This window comes from Crinia signifera, chromosome 1 (assembly GCF_055691185.1).
Source record: "Crinia signifera chromosome 1, ASM5569118v1, whole genome shotgun sequence".
Lineage (NCBI taxonomy): Eukaryota > Metazoa > Chordata > Amphibia > Anura > Myobatrachidae > Crinia > Crinia signifera.
In genome coordinates, this window is record NC_139217.1 from 434,035,318 (window position 1) to 434,057,101 (window position 21,784).

Here is a 21,784-nt window from a genome sequence, read left to right on the forward strand (position 1 = left end):
CTACTTTAAACAGACAGCAGCGGTGGTGGCTCGAGAGGCAGGGCTGCAGCAAAGTTCAAAATTCAAAAAGGGGAGCCACACCCACTGCCAGTATGTTTGGCGTGTCAGTTGGTGGCAGTGGTGTTTCTTCCTAATTTGAATTTTGAACTGCTGTGAGGCTCCACCCCTGGAGTCGCCACTAGATAGCAGTATTCTACAATATTATATGACTTTCATTATGAACTTACCTTTATGTGAAGATGAAGATCCAAATTGCTGTAACTTCAGACCAGTTTCTATTCTCTGTGGCTTCGTGTATAGAAATAAATAGCACAGTACACAGACACTGACAACAAATGCTAATAACACCAAGGCTGCAATCGCCAGTCCAATCAGAGCTCCTATACTGGAAGAGAATAGAGAAGATATTAGATTTTTTGGGAGCAGCAGAGATCACTGTGATAGCATGTGTACTGAGGAACAACAAACAAAGCAATGATTAAAGTAAATCTGTTGCCAGCCTTTGTGGTTTTAAAAATACTGCACATCGCCAACCATTGTGCTCTAGAAGTCACATGACTGACAGTGTAATCCATCAGTTCGGGGGGTAAAGACACTGTCAATGTGCAGCTATGGGGGCACCTAAAATAGTCTTGGACTTATTCTTATTTGTGGGTTCTAATGTATAGGTAGACAGTGAATAGGTCAACACCATATTGTTGACAGGCATTAGGTCGACAGCTACACACCCCACCCAAATCTAACTCTCTTTGCACACATCTTTGCGTTACATCTGTCCCATCTGCAGTGCAGTATGGTTTTTGTCCATCTGCAAACATTGCAGCCTTGCTAACAGCATACTTGCCAACTTTTTAATGTCACTCTCCGGGAGAAGCCCGGAAAGGACATCCAAATGTGCAGGGCGGGACAAGGCTGATGTATCAAAGCCCCGCCCCAATCCACGCAAATGCCACGATTTACGGGTCTGCGAGTAGGGAGCAGAGCTAAAATGACTCGATTCACGTCATTTTAGTCCCGCCTCCTCCCCCGGACCCGTGATTTACGGCATTTCTTTCCCCAGCTACAGGGGGAGAGGGGACTCTGGGGGTATTGCGGGAGCTTTGCCCACCTTTCCGGGGGGCCGGGAGGGGGACCCGATTTTCGGGAGACTCCCGGCCATTCCGGGAGGGTAGGCAAGTATGGCTAACAGGCCTTTGTACCTTGTGGTCCTGCACATGTGTGAACTTGGGCCATGTAAACAGTCAGCTAGATTGATGGGGATACTTATTTAGGGATGCTTTTTTGGAACAACTGTCTAAGAGCACTGCTGTGCAGACAAATTTACCAAGAGCTTGGGAATGGTGACCGGTCGTTTCATGGGAGTGCTAGAAAAACACAGGCATGCCTAGGGAGAAGGCAGGCATGCCCAAAGCATTTTAGGGGAAGGCGTGTGATCATAGGCAAATCTAGAATTATGGTAATGGGTGGTCCCAGATCTAGATATAATAGCAGGGGGACCTTTGCGCAGCGTAGCCGCGTGCCAAAACATGGCCTCATGGGAAGGAGGCATGGCATCACAAAAAGGGGTGTGGTATTACACTTTAGTAATGCCCATTACACATTTTATTAAACTCCGTAATGCCCATTACACATTGTGCCACACATCATGATGCCCATTACATACTATATAACAAACTGTAATGCCCATTACATATTTGCCACATAAGTGCAGCTTACCTACGTGCTCATTGCTAGGGGGTTCTTGCTTGATAACACTATAGTACCCATTACACATGATGCCGCACACCATAGTACCCATTACACATGATGCCGTGCACCATAGTACCCATTACACATGATGCTGCACACATAATGCCCCTTACACATGATGCTGCACACCGTAATGCCCCTTACACATTAAGCCACACATTATGCGCAATGCCCCCACATACCGCCATTTGTAGCATCCCTTAAGCAATGCCCCCAAAAGTGCCACTTACTATAAATTTTTATATGAGCCTTCGCTGCTGCTGCAGGGAGAGATGGAGAGCAGTGCAGCTGCTTCTATGGGGAGAGGAGCAGAGCGCAGAGCACCCTCCCACTCCCCTCCTGGTGTCCCCTCTAGCCGAGTGGACATTTGAAATATTGTGCGTGCTGTTGTGCGTGACGTCGGGGGAGCACGCCGGGCGCCAGCACCACATGATTAAAGGGAGGGGCAGGCTGAGGTGAAAGCGGGGAGAAGAATTGGAGCAGAAGCTGCAGGGGTGACAGTCATTGACAGCTGGGCAGAGAGCAGGGGGCTGCCCGGCTGTATTCAGAGCACTGCAGGTCACGGCTATTTGAAATAATACCCCTTTCACAACAGAAAATGCAGGGATTTACCCGGGAATATGGTCCCAGGATCATGCAGGGACATTTCCAGGCTGACCCCTTATACACCAGCCTAGTCCCTGCATTTTCTGGTGTGAGGGGGAGAGAAAACCACTCCCCTCTCCCTACCCTCCTTTAACCAACCAGCTATATCTTTGGAACCAACTGACCCATTTACATGACACCAGTATTATATTGAAGAACTTTCGAGTTGGCTTTGAATGATTTTGGTCCTGTGAAACTGGGCTGTTTGGTTCCAGAGAAATCTGCCCACAAAGAACATAAACAGTCATGAAATTACATTTAAGAAATGAAAAAAAAAAAACGGTTTAATCTCAATATCCCTGGAACCAATTAACCCATATGGATCCAGCCTGGTATCAGATTGAAGGCCCAGCGATTTGGGTTAGACTGAGATCAACCTTGAGCTTCAGTGATGCCGAAGGGGGAACTGGCAGCCGTTGGAGCTGGGTGGGGGTCGGAATTAGCGGGTCCCATGTTATCCTATAGGAAAAACGTTCCAGGTTTGCCTGGCAGTATCTCCGGTTCCCAGGGGGCTAGAGACACAGGGCTGGGCTAATGGGTGTTCCTGTGCACCTATTCACAAGGAGGGATTTCACTCTAGCGTGGCAGCATTTACCTGAACAATGGCCAATGCAAATTAGCAGCCATGTGGTTAAATCTGAATCAGGTGCAACACGGTTTGTGGCTTTGACCTCTGGCTCTCAGACAGCCATGTGGACTGGCTTTGGATCTCCTGTCTAAATCCTTGATAAAACTAATTCCGTGTACTTAAATGTATCTTAAGTCTTTAAACTAAAGACTGTTTCTTTTGTGTCCCTGCTACAGGTATCTGACAACCCAATGTTTACCAATATTAAAAATAAAAGGGTTATTTTGCTTAAATGAGGCACCGGATGAGATACAGTTGTTGTCCGTGGGATGCAAAAGGCTATCGCCATGCCTGGGCAGAAGACCAAGAAATCCACCTCTGGTCTGGAATTATTTTTATCCAGATCCTGGCAAGAATTGTCTCACCATATGTAGCTTATGTAATGCTGCAATAAGCAGGGGTAAGGCCGTTGACCACCTAGGGACATCTTCGCTTATGCGTAACCTGAAGGTCGTTCACACTGTAAGTCATTATGTATGTCAGTAATCCACATCCGCTCGCCACGCTTCGGGCTCGCTGCGCTCGGCACACTATATAAAATCAACTCCATGCGTAGTGGATAGTGGGGTTATGAATAGGTAAAAAATCGCATCGGAACAACTGATATATCGGCCGATATCGCATCCTATATATAGGCCGCTGTGAAACGAAACAAGTACCATAGATTCTATATGCATGCCCGGCTGTGTGTGTTACAGTACTTTAGTGTACCAGGACCTGACGAAGTGCAGCGCATCAGGCCGTTGCATATAACACACTTCCCTGCATGATGCCCCAGGCCCCGCCTCTAAGTCCACCCGCTTCTTTAGTAGAGTCGACTAGTTGCTGCACCATTTCGGCAGCGCAGTCCGTACTGCCGCTGTGGCACCGAGTTTCTTTGCCTGGTTATAGGCTGCTGTCAGGGTATACCCATCTCTAGTCTAGGGGAAAAAATGTGCACAGACTATATCACTATATCATATTAAATTACTGATTCTAATAGTTGCCTGGATGTCACATTATCCAATCAACAGTCTGTGAATGTATTCAAATAATTAATAATATAGGATTTCCTTCCTTTCAAATCAAGGGGTAAATGTCTGCATATCTAAATATATTTTGGGGTAAAAGGTAATAGTATTTTGTGGTTATAGTTCCCTGACCCCCGTTCTAGCTTATAGCTCTTGTTTAAAATGCCTGCTGATACGTCATTAGAGATAGGTGTGTCTTTTAAATGCATTTATGGTACTTATTTCCTAGCACGGCGCCCGTCTCATTGATTGTATGCCTTAAGTGTAAGGTACTTAAGGCAAACAATCAACGCGATGGACCCGATTTTCTGTCAATCACCTGCTAATTTGCCGGTGAAAGAGAAAATCGCGTTGATCGCGTCCATCGCGGCCCATTATAATGGGCCGCGATGCGACCGACGCGATCTACGCGATTTTCCCATAGAGAATAATGTTAAATTATTTTTCAAGTCAAAATCGGGTTCATCGCGTCGGTCGCGGCTCATTATAATGGGCTTTTACATAGGGGACAATGGGAAATGGGCCAATATGGCCAATTTCTCATTGAGTATGGTTATAAAGTATGGTTAATGACCCCCCATTGTTAACGCCACCCCACTAGTGACGTCAACCCGAAGCGTGGCGAGCGCAGCGAGGCCGCGAGCGGCGGCGGTACGCGTCCTCCGACATTTTCATACCCCCACTATCCACGTCGGCGTGGAGTTGATTTTATAAAGTGTGGCGAGCGCAGCGAGCCACCGAGCCCGAAGCGTGGCGAGCGGACGCGCATAACTTCACAGGTATACGCTTCCCCTCGCCACGCTTCGGGCTCTATAAAATCAACTCCACGCCTACGTGGATAGTGGGGGTATGAAAAGGTCGGAGGACGCATACCGCAGCCGCTCGCCACGAATCGGGTTTGCGTCAATAGTGGGGTGGCGTTAACATTGGGGGAGCATTTAAAACATGAGGGGGGTTTTCTATTAAAATGGTTTTTTTTGGGGCTTTTTACATTGAAATCAATGTGAAATCGGGTCTCAGGGACCATTTTACATTGATTCCAATGTAAAAATCGGGTCGATCGAATCGACGCGATTTTTCCGACCCGGGCGCCGTGCTAGGAAATAAGTACCGCATTTATTTAACGACTTACTGTGATAAAGGCATTTAACGCTTGGCCCCTTTAAAGGTTAGAGGGCCACCAAAGTCCTGAAGTGTATAAGGGTTCCAATCACTGGTTTACAGGCATGGCTCAGCTCTGTAGTAACACATAGCAACCAGTAATACTTAACCAGTAGTATTGCCTAATTTGAATTGTGAAGAACCTCAATTACTGTTTTTATGCTTTTCTGTTGCCACTGTGAGAATACATGAACGCGTCATTCCGCAATTCCGAATAAAAACAGTGTTTCATTAAGAGTTTGGCTTACCATGCAATTTCCACACCTTTTACTTGGCATCTGCAAGTTAATACTTGATGTACAGTAATATGCTGCAAAACCATAGAAAGCTAATTCTACATAATTTGAGCTTGTTACATATTCCCTACATCACAACTGTGATCGGTTCTTTCTTGCTGAGGTGTTAACAGTAGTGACATTAAATTAAGGCTGTTTTTTTTCTTATTTCATAAATGCCCTTTGCCTTCCCGCAAATTACATTTCTAGAACTTCATTTTATTTTACATAAAGTCATTTTCCTTGCATGCGTTGCTTTTATTGTCTTAAAAAATGATTTCTGTTTGTTATTCAGATGATGGAAAAATGAATTTAACTGTACCATTTAGGAGTTCATGTGCTATGGGGGTTATTCAAACCTGATTGATGCTGTGCGAAATCGCAAGCCAATCTTTTATTGAATAGGCATGCATCTAGATCGCAGCATGCATTTATAATGCCAAATGGCGACAAAAAACAGCCATGATCTAGTGTTCCTTCTAGGAACCAAATGGGGCAGGGCGCTGGTGTATTTGGGGCAGCATAAGAGGGGTGTGCCCGGGCCGGCGAGTCACAAATGGGGGCTTGCCCGGGCCAGCGCGTCACTAAAGGCAGGGTGCCTGGGCCACCGCATCACTGAAGGGGGCTTGCCCGGCTGTGACTGCGTCCCTGAGCTGCCGGGAAAACGCCGGGCACCGCCATCTTCGGTGGCGCTGGGCTTCAACAGTGCACTCCAGCGGGACAGACAGCAGGCTGTTTTAGCGGGGCGCAGCCAGAGGGGCAGGGCGCATTTTGCCCTTTAAAAATTGGTCAGGGCGCAGCGCCCCGCTAAAACAGCCTAGGGGGAACACTAATGATCATTTATTTGCACCCCGCAGTTTGATTGACAGGAAGTCGCCGTTTGGGGGTTGTAACCAGATGTTTTATGGGAGCGTGAGAAAAACCGCAGGTGTGCCCAGGCATGCTATGCGACGTCAGAGTTACGCACACACTAGCACAACTGGGAAAAGCAGTCGATCGTGAGTGAGTTGCGAATTGATTTGCTGCTCAGCGATCCATTAGCAAGCCATTCGCAGAATAGCATGGGGCGGGATTTCACACTGTCTGGGCGGCGGCTATCTGATAGCAGACCTCAGCAAATTCAGGACTGAATTGGCTGGAGATAAAGGGGGTTATTCGGGGCCGGATTAAGAGTCTAATGAGAATAGAGCTGAAAATGTTCAATTGCCTATTATAAAAGGTAGAGAAGGTGAGGACAATTCCATGTAGGAATGTAGAACCAATACGCTATGAGGTTTTCTGGTTGACTCGCAAAGCTGTGAAATTTGCAGGTTTGCGAGTCAACTAAACGCCCGCCCGCCGTACGCATGCCAATTTTCCCCGCACGCATGTGAATGGATGTTTTGCCCATGCTGTTTTTGAAAATTATTTATTTTGACAATTTTTTTTACACTACAGCCTGCACGGATCAATCAGATTTGTATTTAGCGGCCGTATATACAGCAGCTAAATATGAATACGAATCAGCCAGAATACGACTAGCTACGCCATCGGCCAAATATAAATCCGTAAATACTGCCCTATTTACGAATCGTATTTCCAAAAATATATGGCCATTGCCAGCCATATTGATTCGTATTAGGAATATGAATACGACTGAGTCGTTTTCATATTATTAGTAAATAAATCCCTCTCTGCATATGTTGGGGTAAATTTACTAAGTTGGAAGTTCTATTTCAGATGAAATGTAGCCCGTAGCAACCAATCAGAAACATCTTATTTATTTAGAACCTTCTAGTACAGTCCTGACAAACGCGGAGCTCAATGCCGCCTCAAAATACCTGCTGAAGCTTCTGCTGAAGCCTACTTTCTTCAGCATTTCCTTGGATGCATTGCGTGGTGGCAAAAAGAAAAAAATATGTATATAATTTTTATTATTATTATTATTTTTTTTAAGGTGAGCACAAAACTCCATCACAGGCAACTGGAATGGACCCCTACCACCGCATAACAGAATTTTGCGTCGTTTTGTATGTCATAATGAGATTTTTTTTTTGTGTGGGGGGGGGGCTCTCATACCGTGTTATAACGGAATTTTGGCTCTCAAACCATGTGTCATAATTTGAATTTTGGCTCATACCTTGTGGCATAATGTGATTTTTTTGCTCATACATTGTAGCATAATGTGATTTTTTTTGCTCATACTGTGTGGCATAATGTTAATGTTGGCTCATACTGTGTGGCATAATGTTAATTTTGTCTCATACCATGTGGCATAATTAGCAAGGGGTGTATTGCACTGGGAGGGAAACATTTGGCATAGGGGGAGATCCCGGTAATTAAGTGTACAAAAAGTAGATACTGGTTTACAAAAGTCCAGCCACCCCTTTTCTAGAAGATTGAAGATAGAATTTGAATGGTTGCCCATAGCAACATCCCATCTGAAATTAAACTCCCAACTTAGTAAATAAACCTCTTAGATTTGCCTGGGGTGTGTTCAAACTCAAATCAAATTTGCAATGTGAAAATAAAGCAGACAGTATTTACCCTGCACAGAGACAATACCTCACCCAAATCTAATGGTGCCCACACATGGTGTGATGGTCGCATGTGTTTAAACTTTTTAGTTCAAAACACATAGCATGTAGTTCAAATCGCACTGTGTTTCTATATGGCTTCCGATGTGTGCTCCCGCGCATGGCATATCGCAAAGTACAAAAAGTATTTGCAGGCAGTACTTATTGTACTAGATCGGATCGCATGAGATTTGAACTAGATGCAATGTGATCTAGTACAAAACGCACACCGCAGATATCACACCGTGTGTGGGCACCTTTACTCTGCACACATTACATTTGCCCCTCCTGCAGTGCCAATTACAAAAACATTTTGCTTTTGAGATCCTTACTGAATCAGCACGGATGGTGTAAGGGTTAGCATTACTGCCTCACAGTGCTGAGGTCATGGGTTCAATACCCACCATGGCCCTAACTGTGCTGAGTTGGTATATTATCCCCGTGTTTGCGTGGGTTTACTCCGGGTACTCCGGTTTCCTCCCACAATCCAAAAATATACTGGTAGGTCATTTGGCTTCCAACAAAAATTAACCCTAGAACAGGGTTGTCCAAACTTTTTGCGAAGAGGGACAGTTTTGGTGAGGTGAATATGTGGGGGGCCGACCATTCAGCCTGACATTCTTTGAATCATTAATCGCATCATAATGGTCCCATTCACTTTATGTCCCCCAGCCTGCCCCTTCACTGTATATTCCCTAGACTGCCCCCCCTTCTCTGTATTCCTCCAGCCTGCTTTAATTCACTGTATGTCCCCCACTCAGCCCCCTTCACTGTATATTCCCCTGCCTGACCATCTTTCTTTGTATATGTTTGGAAGCAGGTCCTGGGACCATAGAGGGCAGCTACTCCACTTGCACTGCCCACGGCATCCACGGAAGCTAAGGAAGCAGAAGAGGGGTAAGAGGTCTGGCACTGTGGCTAGATTGCGGTGTCAGCCATTTAAACCCTCTCTGCCTAGCATGTTCTTAGCTAATGTTAGATCGCTTTCTAACACATTAGATGAGATCAGGCTAAGGATTGACTGTTACCAGCCGTTAAGTAACTGCTCCCTACTGATTTTCACTGAAACTTGGTTGGGCACTGGTGATCCTGTTGGCCCATTTGAATTATCTGGGAGGACTTTGTTTAGAGCCGATAGAACATCTGAATCACGCAAAAAGAAAGGAGGTGGCCTTTGTATATACACCCACAACGACTGGTGCTCGGATGTGAGCTTGATTAAATCCTATTGCTCAGAGGATTTGGAATTCATTGTGTTAAGGTGTAGACCATTCTACCTGCCCCGGGAATTTTCTGTGGTCTTCGTGGCTGCTGTATATATTCCACCCCAGGCCAGTGTTTCTATAGCACTAGATTCCCTGTTCAATGTTTTCTCCAAATTGCTGTCTGCCCATCCGGAGTGTGCCTTTATTGTTGCCGGGGACTTTAATCAGGCTAATCTAAAAACGGTACTTCCAAAATTTGTCCAAAATGTGAACGTCCCGACGCGTGGTAATAACACCCTGGACCATGTGTATACAAACATCAGGGACGCTTACAAGACTATTCTGTGTCCTCATATTGGTCAATCGGATCATTCCTCATTGTTCTTAGTCCCTAAGTATTTACCAGTGTTTAAGAAGTCTAGGCCAGTTATCAATAATGTTACGGTCTGGCCTGAGGGGGCTTTGTTGGGTCTGCAGGGGTGTCTGGAATGCACAGATTGGGACCTATTTATTGAGGAGGCAACCTGTGGTTCTAGCATCAATGTAGACTCACTGGCTTCCATGGTTTTGATGTACCTTAAATTTTGTATAGAGGGTGCTACTAAGGAAAAGAGAATACGTATATTTCCAAACGAGAAGCCTTGGATGAATAGTGAGGTCCGTTCCCTGCTAAGATTAAGAGATAGGGCCTTTAAATCTAAAGACACAGTTGCATATACAGTTGCCCGTTCTAATCTGAAGAGGGGCATTCTGTCGGCAAAAAAGGCTTATTTGGCAAAAATTGAAGGTCACTTTAGAGAATCTGGGGATGCCAGATCTATGTGGCAGGGGATTAAAAATATCACGAACCGTAGTGGTTCCAATTCTGGTCTATGTAAAACTAATGGGCCTTCTGCGGATGAGTTTAATCAATTCTATGCCAGGTTTGAGGAGGAGAAATTGAATTCTGTAGTTAAAATACATAAGCGGTCAGAGTCCCCACTTGAATTAACAGAGTCAGAAGTTAGGCTGTGTTTACGGCAAACTAATGTTAGGAAAGCCCCTGGCCCAGATGGCATTCCAGGCAGGGTCCTACGTGTTTGTGCTGACCAATTAGCAGGAATTTTTACAAAGATTTTTAATTTATCGTTAGCATCTTGTACTGTTCCACAATGTTTTAAAGTCACAAAAATTATCCCAGTCCCTAAGTTGGCAGGAGCATCTTGTTTAAACGATTACCGTCCGATTGCCCTCACTTCTCTAGTTATGAAGTGCTTAGAGAGAGTGGTTTTGAATCACTTAAAGAGCGTCATCCCGATGGATTTTGACCGTTATCAGTTTGCGTATAGGTCAAACCGATCCACCGAGGATGCTGCTCTTACTGCTCTCCATAGGATTCTCTGTCATTTGGAAACAAGGGACTCCTATGTTAGACTGCTATTTGTGGACTATAGCTCCGCTTTTAATACGGTTGTGCCTGCGGTACTGATTGCTAAACTTCGGGAGATAGGTTATAGTCTTCCCATCTGTGACTGGCTGTTGGACTTTCTGACGAATCCTCCTCAGTCAGTTAGGGTGGGTTTTTCTTCCTCGTCAGAACTTGTCCTGAACATAGGTGTCCCTCAAGGGTGTGTCCTAAGTCCCTTTTTGTACTCTTTGTACACTTCAGACTGTTTTTCAAACTCAGAGTCTAACCTCATTGTTAAATTCGCTGACGATACTACAGTGGTCGGTTTGATTAGTGGGGGTAAGGAAGAAAGCTATAGGTCAGAGGTGCAGCATTTGATTGAGTGGGGCGAGGCTAACAACCTACTCCTGAATAGTAAAAAGACTAAGGAGGTGGTTGTTGATTTTAGAAGATCCAGAAGTTCAATCACCAGTCCTTTGGTCTTAAATGGTGAGGAGGTGGAAAGGGTTACAGACACTAAATTTTTGGGTATTACATTTTCGGAAGATCTGTCCTGGTCCAAACATACCGCGTTGGCAGTTGGGAAGGCTCAGCAACGCCTTTTTTTTCTGAGAAGATTACGAGCAGCTGGTCTATCTAGGCCCATGCTTATGAATTTCTACAGCTGTGTAATTGAAAGTCTGTTGACTTATGCCATTGCGGTATGGTATGGAAATTCCAGGAGCTCTGATCGAAGATCTTTAGACAGGATTGTCAAGGCTGCTGAAAAAGTTATTGGCCAACCCCTACCTAGGATGGCAGAAATCTTTTTAAAGAGAGGGAAAGCGAAGGCTATAAAAATTATCTCAGACTCTAGTCACCCATGCTATTCTCTTTTCTCTTTGTTGCCTTCTGGGAAACGTTATAGGTGCTTGAGCTGCCGTACGAGTCGGTTGCGGAATAGTTTTTTCCCATCTGTTGTTTTATGTTTGAATTGTAGTATGTGATGTGATGAGTATTTTCCTTATCTCTCTTCTCTTTTCATTTTGAATTTCACTTATGCATTTTTTAATGTTGTAAGTGACAATAAATTATTATTATTATTATTATTATTATTATTATTATATCCCCCAGCCTGCTCCTCCTTCACTGTATGTCCACCATTCACTGTATGTTCCCCACTCTGCACTCATTCACTCTGTCCCCCCTTCTCTGAATGTCCATCACTGCCTCCATTCACTGTATGTCCCAAAGCCTCACCCTCCATTCACTGTATGTCCCAAAGCCTGACCCTCCTTCACTGTATGTCCCCCAATCTGCCCCTATTCACTGTATGACTCCCATTCACTGTATGACTCCCATTCACTGTATGACTCCCATTCACTATGTCCCACAGTCTGCCCCCCCTTCTCTGAATGTCCATCACTGCCTCCATTCACTGTATGTCCCCCACTTTGCCCCCATTGACTTTATGTCCCCCTGCCTGCCCCCTCCCGTCTCTGTATGTTTCATAGTCCCTTGTGCGAACCAGAGGACGGAGGGGCAAAGCAGGAACTGCAAGGACAGGAGATGCTTGGACTCCCACTGCTGCCCTCCTCTACGCCAGTGGCGTAACTATAGTCCCACAGCCCCCGCGGCGGCGGGGAGGCGCTAGGCAGGTGTGGGCGCCTGGGGGGTCTGCGGGACTATAGTTACCACCTGGTCCCGGCTCCCGACTCCTGCCCTCCCCCTCCTTACCCCATTGCCACCGGCGCCGCTGCCTCTAACCCGACACGCAGATCTGTGTAGGGTGACGGGTGGTCCCCGGCTCCGGCTGCAGTGCTAATATAATAAGAGACACTCGGAAAATGGCTGCCCCCATAATGCTGCATGGGGGCAGCCATTTTCCGAGTGTCTGTTATTATATTAGCACTGCAGCCGGAGCCGGGGACCGCCCGTCACCCGACACAGATCTGCGTGTCGGGTTAGAGGCAGAAGCGTCGGCGGCAATGGGGTCGGGTAAGGAGGGGGTTAATATTTCGGGGGGGGGGGGGGGTGCCCGAAATGTCCGGCGGGGGGGCGCAAAAAAATAGTTACGCCTCTGCTCTACTCAACATGTTAAGTGAGCAAGCTTCCCCCTTGCTGCACCCACTCCCCACACACTGCTATCACTGTGATTGCGGAGGAGGCCAAACACACCCGAAAGAGGCCACACACATCTCACTGTGGCGGCCGGCACCTCCTCATTGCTGCAGACAGCAAGGTAAAGGCACGCTCGCCGGGGCCCCACCTTTAGTGCTGTGTGTCCCGCATCTGATGCTCCACCCACTTCTGGCTGGAGCCTGAGGCCCGCTTGAAATGACATCACGGGCCGCACGGGTGACTTTGGACATGCCTGCCCTAGAATGTCTGTGTGTGTGTACATGTGGTAGGGAATATAGATTGTAAGCTCCACTGGGGCAGGGACAGATGTTAATGTTCAACTATACTCTGTAAAGCGCTGCGGAATATGTATGCACTATATAAGAGACTGTTAATAAATAAATAAATAAATCATGCCCAAAATACCAGCCAAGCAGCTCCTAACTAGGGCCGTAACTAAGTGTGTGCCAGTGGTGCCTTGCCCACAGCGCATCTGGGCGCACCGCTGGCAATCGCATAGTCTGCAGAGTGGGGAGACGCCAGGCAGGGCAAGAGAGCAGGAGATTTCAAAAGTCCCATTGATTTAAATGGGAAAACTCCTGATTGGCTGAAAGCCTTGACAGATGTTTCTCTCGACCAATTAGCCTATTGATTAAGGGATTTCTTTAATCTCATGAAGACCTGCCGCTGCCTGTTCCCAACCGTTGCCACTCCTCTGATCCTTGGTGCCAGCCATCTCCTCACAGCAGCCGGGCAGCAGCAGGATAGCACTACCCTCCCCCCTTGCACTGAGGATTGCTCTGCCGGCACCCACTTGCTGACAACAGCCACACATTAAGAAGATCACCGACACTGCTGGCACCCTTCAACTGCCTACACCTTAGTATCCCTCAAACTGAAGGTGCCCGTACACGGTACAATTATTGTATACAATTTGGACTAGATCGCATCGCATTGCATAGGTTTTGTAATGCAATGAGATGAGATGAGATCTAGTACAAAATGTAGGTGCAGCACATACTTTTTCAGCTGTGCGATGAGATGTGTGACAGGAGCGCGCATCTCATCGCACCCAGCAATTGTACCGTGTATGGCACCTATGACACCTGTACTGCCTGCCACCACCGTAATCTGAGGACACCAGCAGCAACCCTGCTCTGCCGATACCCCATGTCCCAGTACGTGTACTATAGGTGTATTCAACCTGCACTGTATCCAACACACACTATATCCCACACTTTATCCAACCTCCTCTATACCCCGCACTCAAGGCAGGCAACAGGGGGGTCAAAGGGGACACCCGTACCGGGCCCCAACCTTGTGAGGGGCCCCAAGGCTCTGAGGGGCTCGGTGGCTGTAAGCATGGCTGCAGCAATGAAATATAAAGGTGCTGCCTGCCCACATGGGTTCCTGGAAGGAAACGTACACGGACCCCATTCCAGTAACCCCTCTCTGTCTGGTCAGCTGTCTGGCTACCAGTACTAATGCGTTAAGTGACATCACGCAACACAGGGAACCACACAACGCACAATTCTGTGCCCTCGCATCTGACCCACTTTGTATCCAACCCACACTGTATCCCACACTGTATCCAACCTGCACTATATCCAAACCACACTATGCCCCGCACTGTGTCTGATGTACACTGTATCCAACCTCCACTGTGCCCTGCGTATGCGCATAATCAGTTATACACATGTGTATGGCTTCTGTGCGAGCTCCCTCGCTTACCTGCACTGTCTAATCATTATTAAACTATTAAAACAATTACAGACAGAATACTGTAAAGGCCCCCATACATTAGGACTAAGGACAAGTCGGACCTGATTTGCCCTGCAGCTCCCCGGGAGGGGGACACACAATTAGGCACTTGACGTGCCAAGTTTTGCAGATGATAAATCGCATGCGATTTATCATATGCAACTCCTGTGGAGCTGCAAGGTGGAGGGAACAGGGGGGTGGCAGACACCAAGCTGGCTAGCGGGGGACGCTGCGAGGTGGCTGGGGAGTGACGCTGCGAGTAGTACAGGGGATGCTGCGGGGCGGTGGACACAGAGGCGGCAGACGCCGGTGAGAGTAACTGAGAGCCACACAGGAGGAGCCAGAGCAAGGAGCTGTCAGTGCTGCAAGAAAAAAAAGCCCATACAAATGAATGTGCAGCCAGTGATTGGCTGAGCACTCTCTCAGCCAGTCAGCAATTGGCTGAGAGAGCGCTCAGCCAATCACTGGCTGCCCATTCATTTGTATGGGCTGTCTTTTTTTTTTCTTACAGCACTGACAGCTCACTGCTCCGACTCTCCGTTACCCTCAACGGCGTCCCCGCCTCTGTTTTTCCCCGCCCCCCTTGCTGTGTCCCCCGCCAGCCGCCTTGCAGCGTCCCCTGCCCGGCTGCACATAAGACTTAGTAAATTTGGTAAATCTTATGTGCAGCCGGTCCGACCTCCCAACTCCGATCCTATGCACACAGACTTTTTCCTGATGAAAAAGGAACAGCTTCCAATCAAGTAACACAAAGTCTTCTGTGCAAATGCCCTCAGCACCATCCCTTCCTTACTGGCTTGCCTATCTGGCGAACATAAATAGGGCACACTAAGGAAACTACCCATAGGCATAAATGCATGAAAACCCATGAATACAATGAGCATGGGCTCCAAGCAACAGAGAACCAGCAGTGACAAGGGGAGCTAGAAAAATGGAAGTTTATGGCCTGTATAATTGTGTGGCAGAGGACCACAGATCAATTGCTGCCACTATCAAACATTCTTCTGTTAGGAGCAGGTTGGACAAAGCATCTAAAATGCTGCATAAGAGCCCAAACCGAAGATTTGGTAAAGTATCCAAACCAGCCATTGAACTGCTCCCTAAACAAGATGTGAACAAAGAACATGTTCACCTAGATGATGTTGACAGGCCTCTGTGGTCACTGTGGTCCCACCATGCTCGAGAACTTGGTGAAAAGCAGAAAGAACATAGGAAGCGGGAGCAGATATCAAGGGACTGCAAAATTGTCCGTATGGCTGGACTTCGGTCAGTTCATCAGGAGTGCATGCATGAACTGCATCTCTCCTGCTGAAGCAAGGGGCTAAGTATTGGATAAGCAAGGAAAAAGAGAGAGGAGCTGGACGTGCTAGAGATGTGACCAGACAATAAGGGATGGAGGAGGAATATTACACTGTAAAAAACACAGAGTAAAGGCAGTAGAAACTTGGTTAATGGGCAACTGGGGAAGGGGTGTGATTAATATAAACATATATATATATATACACACACACACACACACACACACACACACACTACATGAGAAGCCTGTGTTTGTCCCTATGTACCTTACTCTGTAGGAGCCCTGACAGGCTCAGCGCTGCCTCTGATTAAAAACCCTCCCATGACGAGGCCACTGCTGCTGCTATCCTCCATGGGCCTGAGAAGCATATGATGAGCTCCACCGAGCAGAGCTCAGCACAAGCCTCTCAGCCTCTGACCTCTTGTGCAAAGTCTCATGGGCCTTAGTCAACTCCCAGTAATTGTGCACATGTGCAGTCAGTGTGCCTTGGCTCCCGATGCCCAGCACCATTAATCATTGTCACATTGGCAGATAGGTGAAGCTGCAGCACTACCCCACTACCATGCACAAAATCTTTAGCTGCAAAAAAAAAATATATATATTGAAAAAAATGCATGCCAACAACAGGGGGCCCATATATAGAAGGGACCCAAGGGTACTGACCTCTGTGCCCCATTAATTCGGCCCTGGAGGAGGGATAGGCACTGAATGGACAAAAAGAGGTGCTAGGGAACTAATTTCATGGTTACCAAATAACTCACTTCACTTTTAAATTCTGTAAAATTAATAGTTTTTTCACAACATTGGCACACATTTAAAAAAAATCACTGAATCTCAATAGCTTAGTGAATAATATGTATAATAATTGAATTTAATGCGTACATTAATAAAAACGACTACAAAAAAAAATCGTCTATGGTGTTTCTATTAATAGACAAGTTGTAGAACAGTCAATCATTTGGATGTCTTTCATGTCCCCAGAGTTCCCCAGTAACGTTGCTTTTTTACATCTTTACGGATACTGAGGTTTTTAATTAAGAGGTTATCTTATTTGCTAGCATGCTGGTTACACTCAATATTGAAAGATTACTAGTTTATTAAGTTCATTCCAGTGGGAATTTTTACTATTCAATGCGCATCAAAAGGTTTTGCAATTTTGCAAGATAAAATGAACATTCCTCACGATTTCTCTTGGCTACGTAGACATAGATTTCAGTAGAAAAAATTATGTAACACACCGCTGGTGCAGCAAAAGAGCAGCACACAGCGGAAACAGTACAAACAATAGGTACTGTAGGTGGATGTGGTGCCCTACTGTTGGGATACAATGCAGGGGCAAACACAGTATTTTTAGAGGGGGGTTTCCAATTATAATCCAAAATCTCCCACTCTGCATTGGAGTAAGTACAGGAGTCTGGGGGAGTGGTAACAGCCTGAAAATTGGTCTTTTTATACACTTTTTATACACTGGATACTGCAGGGAATACAGTATTAATATTTAAAAGTACAGATGGTCTATAGTATAGGCTGTTTCAAACATTTAAATAAGATACTGTAAGTGGTCATGAAAAGGTTAAACATATAATAAATACACAAACTTAATAGAACCAGTACTGTACTTTCTAAGCTCACAATATTCCACCTCATGGTTAAGGCTCCAGTTTCTTCCTCCTGGCAGCTGCTCTCTGGTCCATTGGGATGTTTAAGGGCTCAGATCCACACATACAGTAAATGTAGTACAAGAAGCTGGTACACTGGGAATGTGCAGCAACCCTGGTCTGTCCCTTTTTGGGGGATCTAATTTAAAGTTCCCTGCCTATTTGCAAAGTAACTTTCCATCTTGGGGAAAGAACTCTCAAAGAAACCTTTATATGAGGATGCTATGCTCCCATTACAGATCTCCATACAGAGAGTGATCATCTAGCAGTCATTCTCACTACCCCATATATATACATGGGATCCTGGACTATTCTTTAAGGCTGCATTACCTGTTTTCAATATACAGTACTACCCCATATTGTGTATTTTTCTGTCTCTTTTACATATGTACATGACTACATTGGAGGGAGAATTAAGAAGGATTTAAGGGGAGTACACACGGGCTGGAGGATGGGTGATTTTGACTACGCGATTTTGCGATCCAGTCATTTCCCCCATATTACTGCAACCAGGACTGGCTCAAGGAGCTCGGGAGATGGTCTTGCTCATGGGGGGAACCCGGCAACGTTTAGTTTTTTTAAGTTAACCCAAAAAACCATACCAAAAAAAAAAAAAAACGCACATTCGGCGACCATCGAATGTTTTCGGCACCGCATGCTACCTGCGAATGGATGTTTGTGCAAAACATCTATTCGCTGTGCGGCGGGTATTTGCTTGCCCGGTGGGGGGGGGGGCGTTAAATGGCTCGCTAAGCAGCCAACTACTGTTTCTAAGCTAGCCAACCAGAATGACCCGCATTGCAAGTGTTTCTAATACCATGAGGAATTTGTTCATTGCATTCAACGTTCCAGGGAATCCTCACTGTTAGAGGACAGCGCAGATTTCCCCAAATGGCGAGGCTCGCGGCTAATGCAGGGAGCCCGCGGCAGTTAGCCTCGCTGTTTTAGCGGCCGCATACGCCGTTTCCACGTCGCTGTTAAAAACCAACGAGATGGAAACAGCGGGGGTCAGTTGAATACTGACCGTCTGAGCTGTGACAGAGAGCAGTCAGCACTGCGAGCAAAAATCATTGAATACTGCCCAAATTGTGCTCTGTGAAACCATGAATGTACTATACAATACCATAGAAATAGGGTCTCCCACATGCATTAGGATACTGCATTTTGCAAACATTCCATAGTGATATACTGTACGTACAAACTGAGCTAGTGAAGTCAAAAACGTGCACTTCATGTAAACTAAAAATTGTCCGTTAGTTAACTTATGGACACTAGCACAAAAAGTTATCAGAAATGTTTCTACCTCATTTAAGATGAAGGAAATAAGCCCATAAGAAAACATATATCCCAGTGTTCCAAAACTCAGTCTACAAGGAACCCAAACATTACAGGTTTTAACCCTTTGAGTGCCAACGATGCTGTCAGAGACCCTAAAAATATTCTAACAAAATGCCAGGACCTCTAACAGCGACTGTTATTTTTGTATAAATAAATACAAATACACCCAAGTCAATTAATGGAAGTATTGAACCCAAACAGTCGCGGTGAGCAATGCTCGTATTTTTCACCGATATTTTAAGGGTCTCTGACAGCAACGTTGGCACTCAAAGGGTTAAGGATAGCCATGAAATCGCACAAGTGACCTATGGGGTGATTCAGTAAGGATCGCATAAGTAAACTCTCTCTCTCTCATAGCAGGGCCGAAACTAGGGTTTCCGGCGCCCGGGGCAAAGCAGTCCTTTGGTGCCCCCCCCCCTTCCCCTGACCCGAGGGGGGGGGGGGCGGACGATGACGACACACCAAATGACCGCCTTGCCGCTGGCGCCGGAGACCCCACCCTCCCCGCTGACAACATACATACCTGTGTGCAGCGGGAGTCCGGGGACAGGCAGCAGGGTTCAGGGGACTGGTGTAGCCACTGTAGCGGCAGCTTGACTCCGTCCGCCTCCTACTAGCGCGGCGGCGGGAAGCGTTGATGACTTTGAAAAGACTTGCCGGATGCTGATTGGCTGAATTCAGCCAATCAGCGTCCGGCAAGTCTTTTCAAAGTCATCAGTGCTTCCCGCCGCCGCGCTAGTAGGAGACGGACGGAGTCAAAGTAAGCTGCCGCTACAGCGGCTACACCAGTCCCCGGAACCCCGCTGCCTGTCACCGGACCTCCGCTGGCTGTCCCCGGACCTGACAGCGCCCCCCCCCTCCAGCGCCCGGTGCGCGTGACCCCCCAGCCCCCCCCCCTAGTTACGGCCCTGCTCATAGACATCCCCGCTGATAACGGCACCCTGCATACACACTTGCTGATGCCGGCAAGGGGGGGGGGGGGGTGTTTGAGGGGTGTGAGTAAAAGTAGTCTCTGCCTGCACAATCTATTTTTGCTTGCAGTACTGACCTCGCGGGACTGCGCATCGGTTTTGCGAGTCCCTTAACACTGTGTGATTTTGGCTAACTTCCTTGCAATTTTGACTATATAATTAAAATCGTAAAAAAGTTAAGTCAAAATCGCACCTTGTGTATGCTCCTTTAGATTTGGGTGAGTTATTTTGTCTCTGTGCAGGGTAAATACTGTCTGCTTTATTTTTACACTGCAATTTAGATTTCAGTCTGTCTGTTGTTATCCAGTTTGTTTTATCATTGTCTACAATTGTAAAGCACAACGGAATCTGCTGCGCTATATAAGAAACTGTAAATAAATAAAAAAATCTCATACACACTTATGCTTCATACCACAATGTATTCTTGAAGCATTTCCATATCTGTCTTTCAGGGATTCTAACAAGGTTTCTATGTAACTTTAACACATCTCGAAAAAAATGTCACTGAATTTCTCTCTTTGCAACGAAGCCTCAAGCCACTCCATTCTAAAAATCTAACATCACTTTGTCAAAAAGAACGATAATGAGGGGGGTGTGGGTTGTATCCACATTTGGAGAATACACCTTTTCGCCGTCGCAGATATTATTATAAGTAACTCCCTAACTCCCTGTGCTATTCCAGATCTCCCCAATGTAATACCAAATATCGCCCACAAAGAAGTAAGAGGTAGATAACTTACCAAATGTTGGGTAACATAATTCCAAATCTGGACCCCAAATTGTCTTATAATAGGGCAACCCTATAAGTGTTGGAAAATGTATGCTCTTTGGGATCCACATCTTGGGGGTTAGTCTGATTCACTCGGAAAGGCACAATCACTCTTTAATGGACAAAACCATGTGCACTGCAGGTGGGGCAGATGTAACATGTGCAGAGAGAGTTAGATTTGGATGGGGGTGTACTTCAAACTGATATCTATATTGCAGTGTAAAAATAAAGCAGCCAGTATTTACCCTGCACAGAAACAATGAAACACCTAAATCTAAATCTCTCTGCACATGTTACATCTGCCCCACCTGCAGTGCACATGGTATTGTCCTTTAGAGAAAGATTTTGCTTTCTGATCCTGACTGAATTTCCCCCTTAGATATTCGGATTCAAGTATCTGTGGTCAGTTATGGATATCCTTAACACCTGTATTGTTAAGTTTGGGAGACTCTGATTTATCTTATATTTAAAGCACTTTTCAGGTGATAATAAACAACTGACAAACCTATGACTAGCGTAGATTTGAAGAGACCCAAAGAGGTTTCCCATTCCTTTTTTAAAATATATATATAAGGACAAAACTACAGTTGATCATTGACTGACAGAAATCCTCCCATATCTCCGTCTTACTAAATCAGGAATGGGGAACCTTAAGTCATCCAGCTGTTGTGGAACTACACATCCCAGCATGCCTTGTTACAGTTTTGTACTAAATAAAAGGTGATCTCACCTACCTGGCAGTGATTCCAAATAACCAAAGACAACAACTGTTAATTATTAGCATTAAGGTCATTATCTTACCTAAGAGACAACATGTAATCATGTTTATAGGGGAAATAGTTTCCTGGCTCACTGCAGCAATACTTTAAGTCCACAAATCCGCAGCAGTATATCAGGTCTATAGTGTCCTCTTTCCGCGGGCACCCGAAGCCATCCACCAAGGTGTTATTGGAGGTGCGGTAGCTATCACATAGGTCTGGCAAGTTTCTTGTCATGCTGAGAGGAGAGATGCTTTCAGCGTGGTGCTGGTTGCACAGGGTCCTGCTACCTTTTCTTCCTCTGATTGCACTGTGTAAGTCTGCCAGTCATTATCCAGTAGCTTTATATATACTAGTTTCAGGACTATCCTGCTGAATGGTAAACCTAGCTTGCTAGCGCCATCTGCTGTCAGTTGTAGCCTCTTGTACATAGTAGGGATGGCATATAATCGTATGCTGCTTTCACACCGCAAAACCTGCTTAGACCAGGTATTTAAAACGTTGTTTTTTTTAA

The 21,784-nt window shown here is 46.0% G+C and overlaps 1 protein-coding gene across 3 annotated transcripts in view; it reads right to left on the reverse strand.

The window, feature by feature from the left end:
- SHISAL2B (shisa like 2B) overlaps positions 1-21,575 on the reverse strand; it is a 57,701-nt gene extending 36,126 nt beyond the window's left edge. For 2 of the 3 annotated variants that reach the window (XM_083153059.1, XM_083153069.1), the window contains exons 1-2: positions 21,314-21,575; positions 228-385 (exon numbers count right to left, since the gene is read on the reverse strand). In XM_083153059.1, coding sequence (XP_083009185.1) covers positions 228-385; positions 21,314-21,507 — 352 coding nt within the window. In that variant the 5' untranslated portion in view covers positions 21,508-21,575. The remainder of the gene's footprint in view (positions 1-227; positions 386-21,313) is intronic. The other variant, XM_083153079.1, reaches the window with a different exon arrangement.
- Between the last annotated feature and the right edge of the window lie 209 nt (positions 21,576-21,784).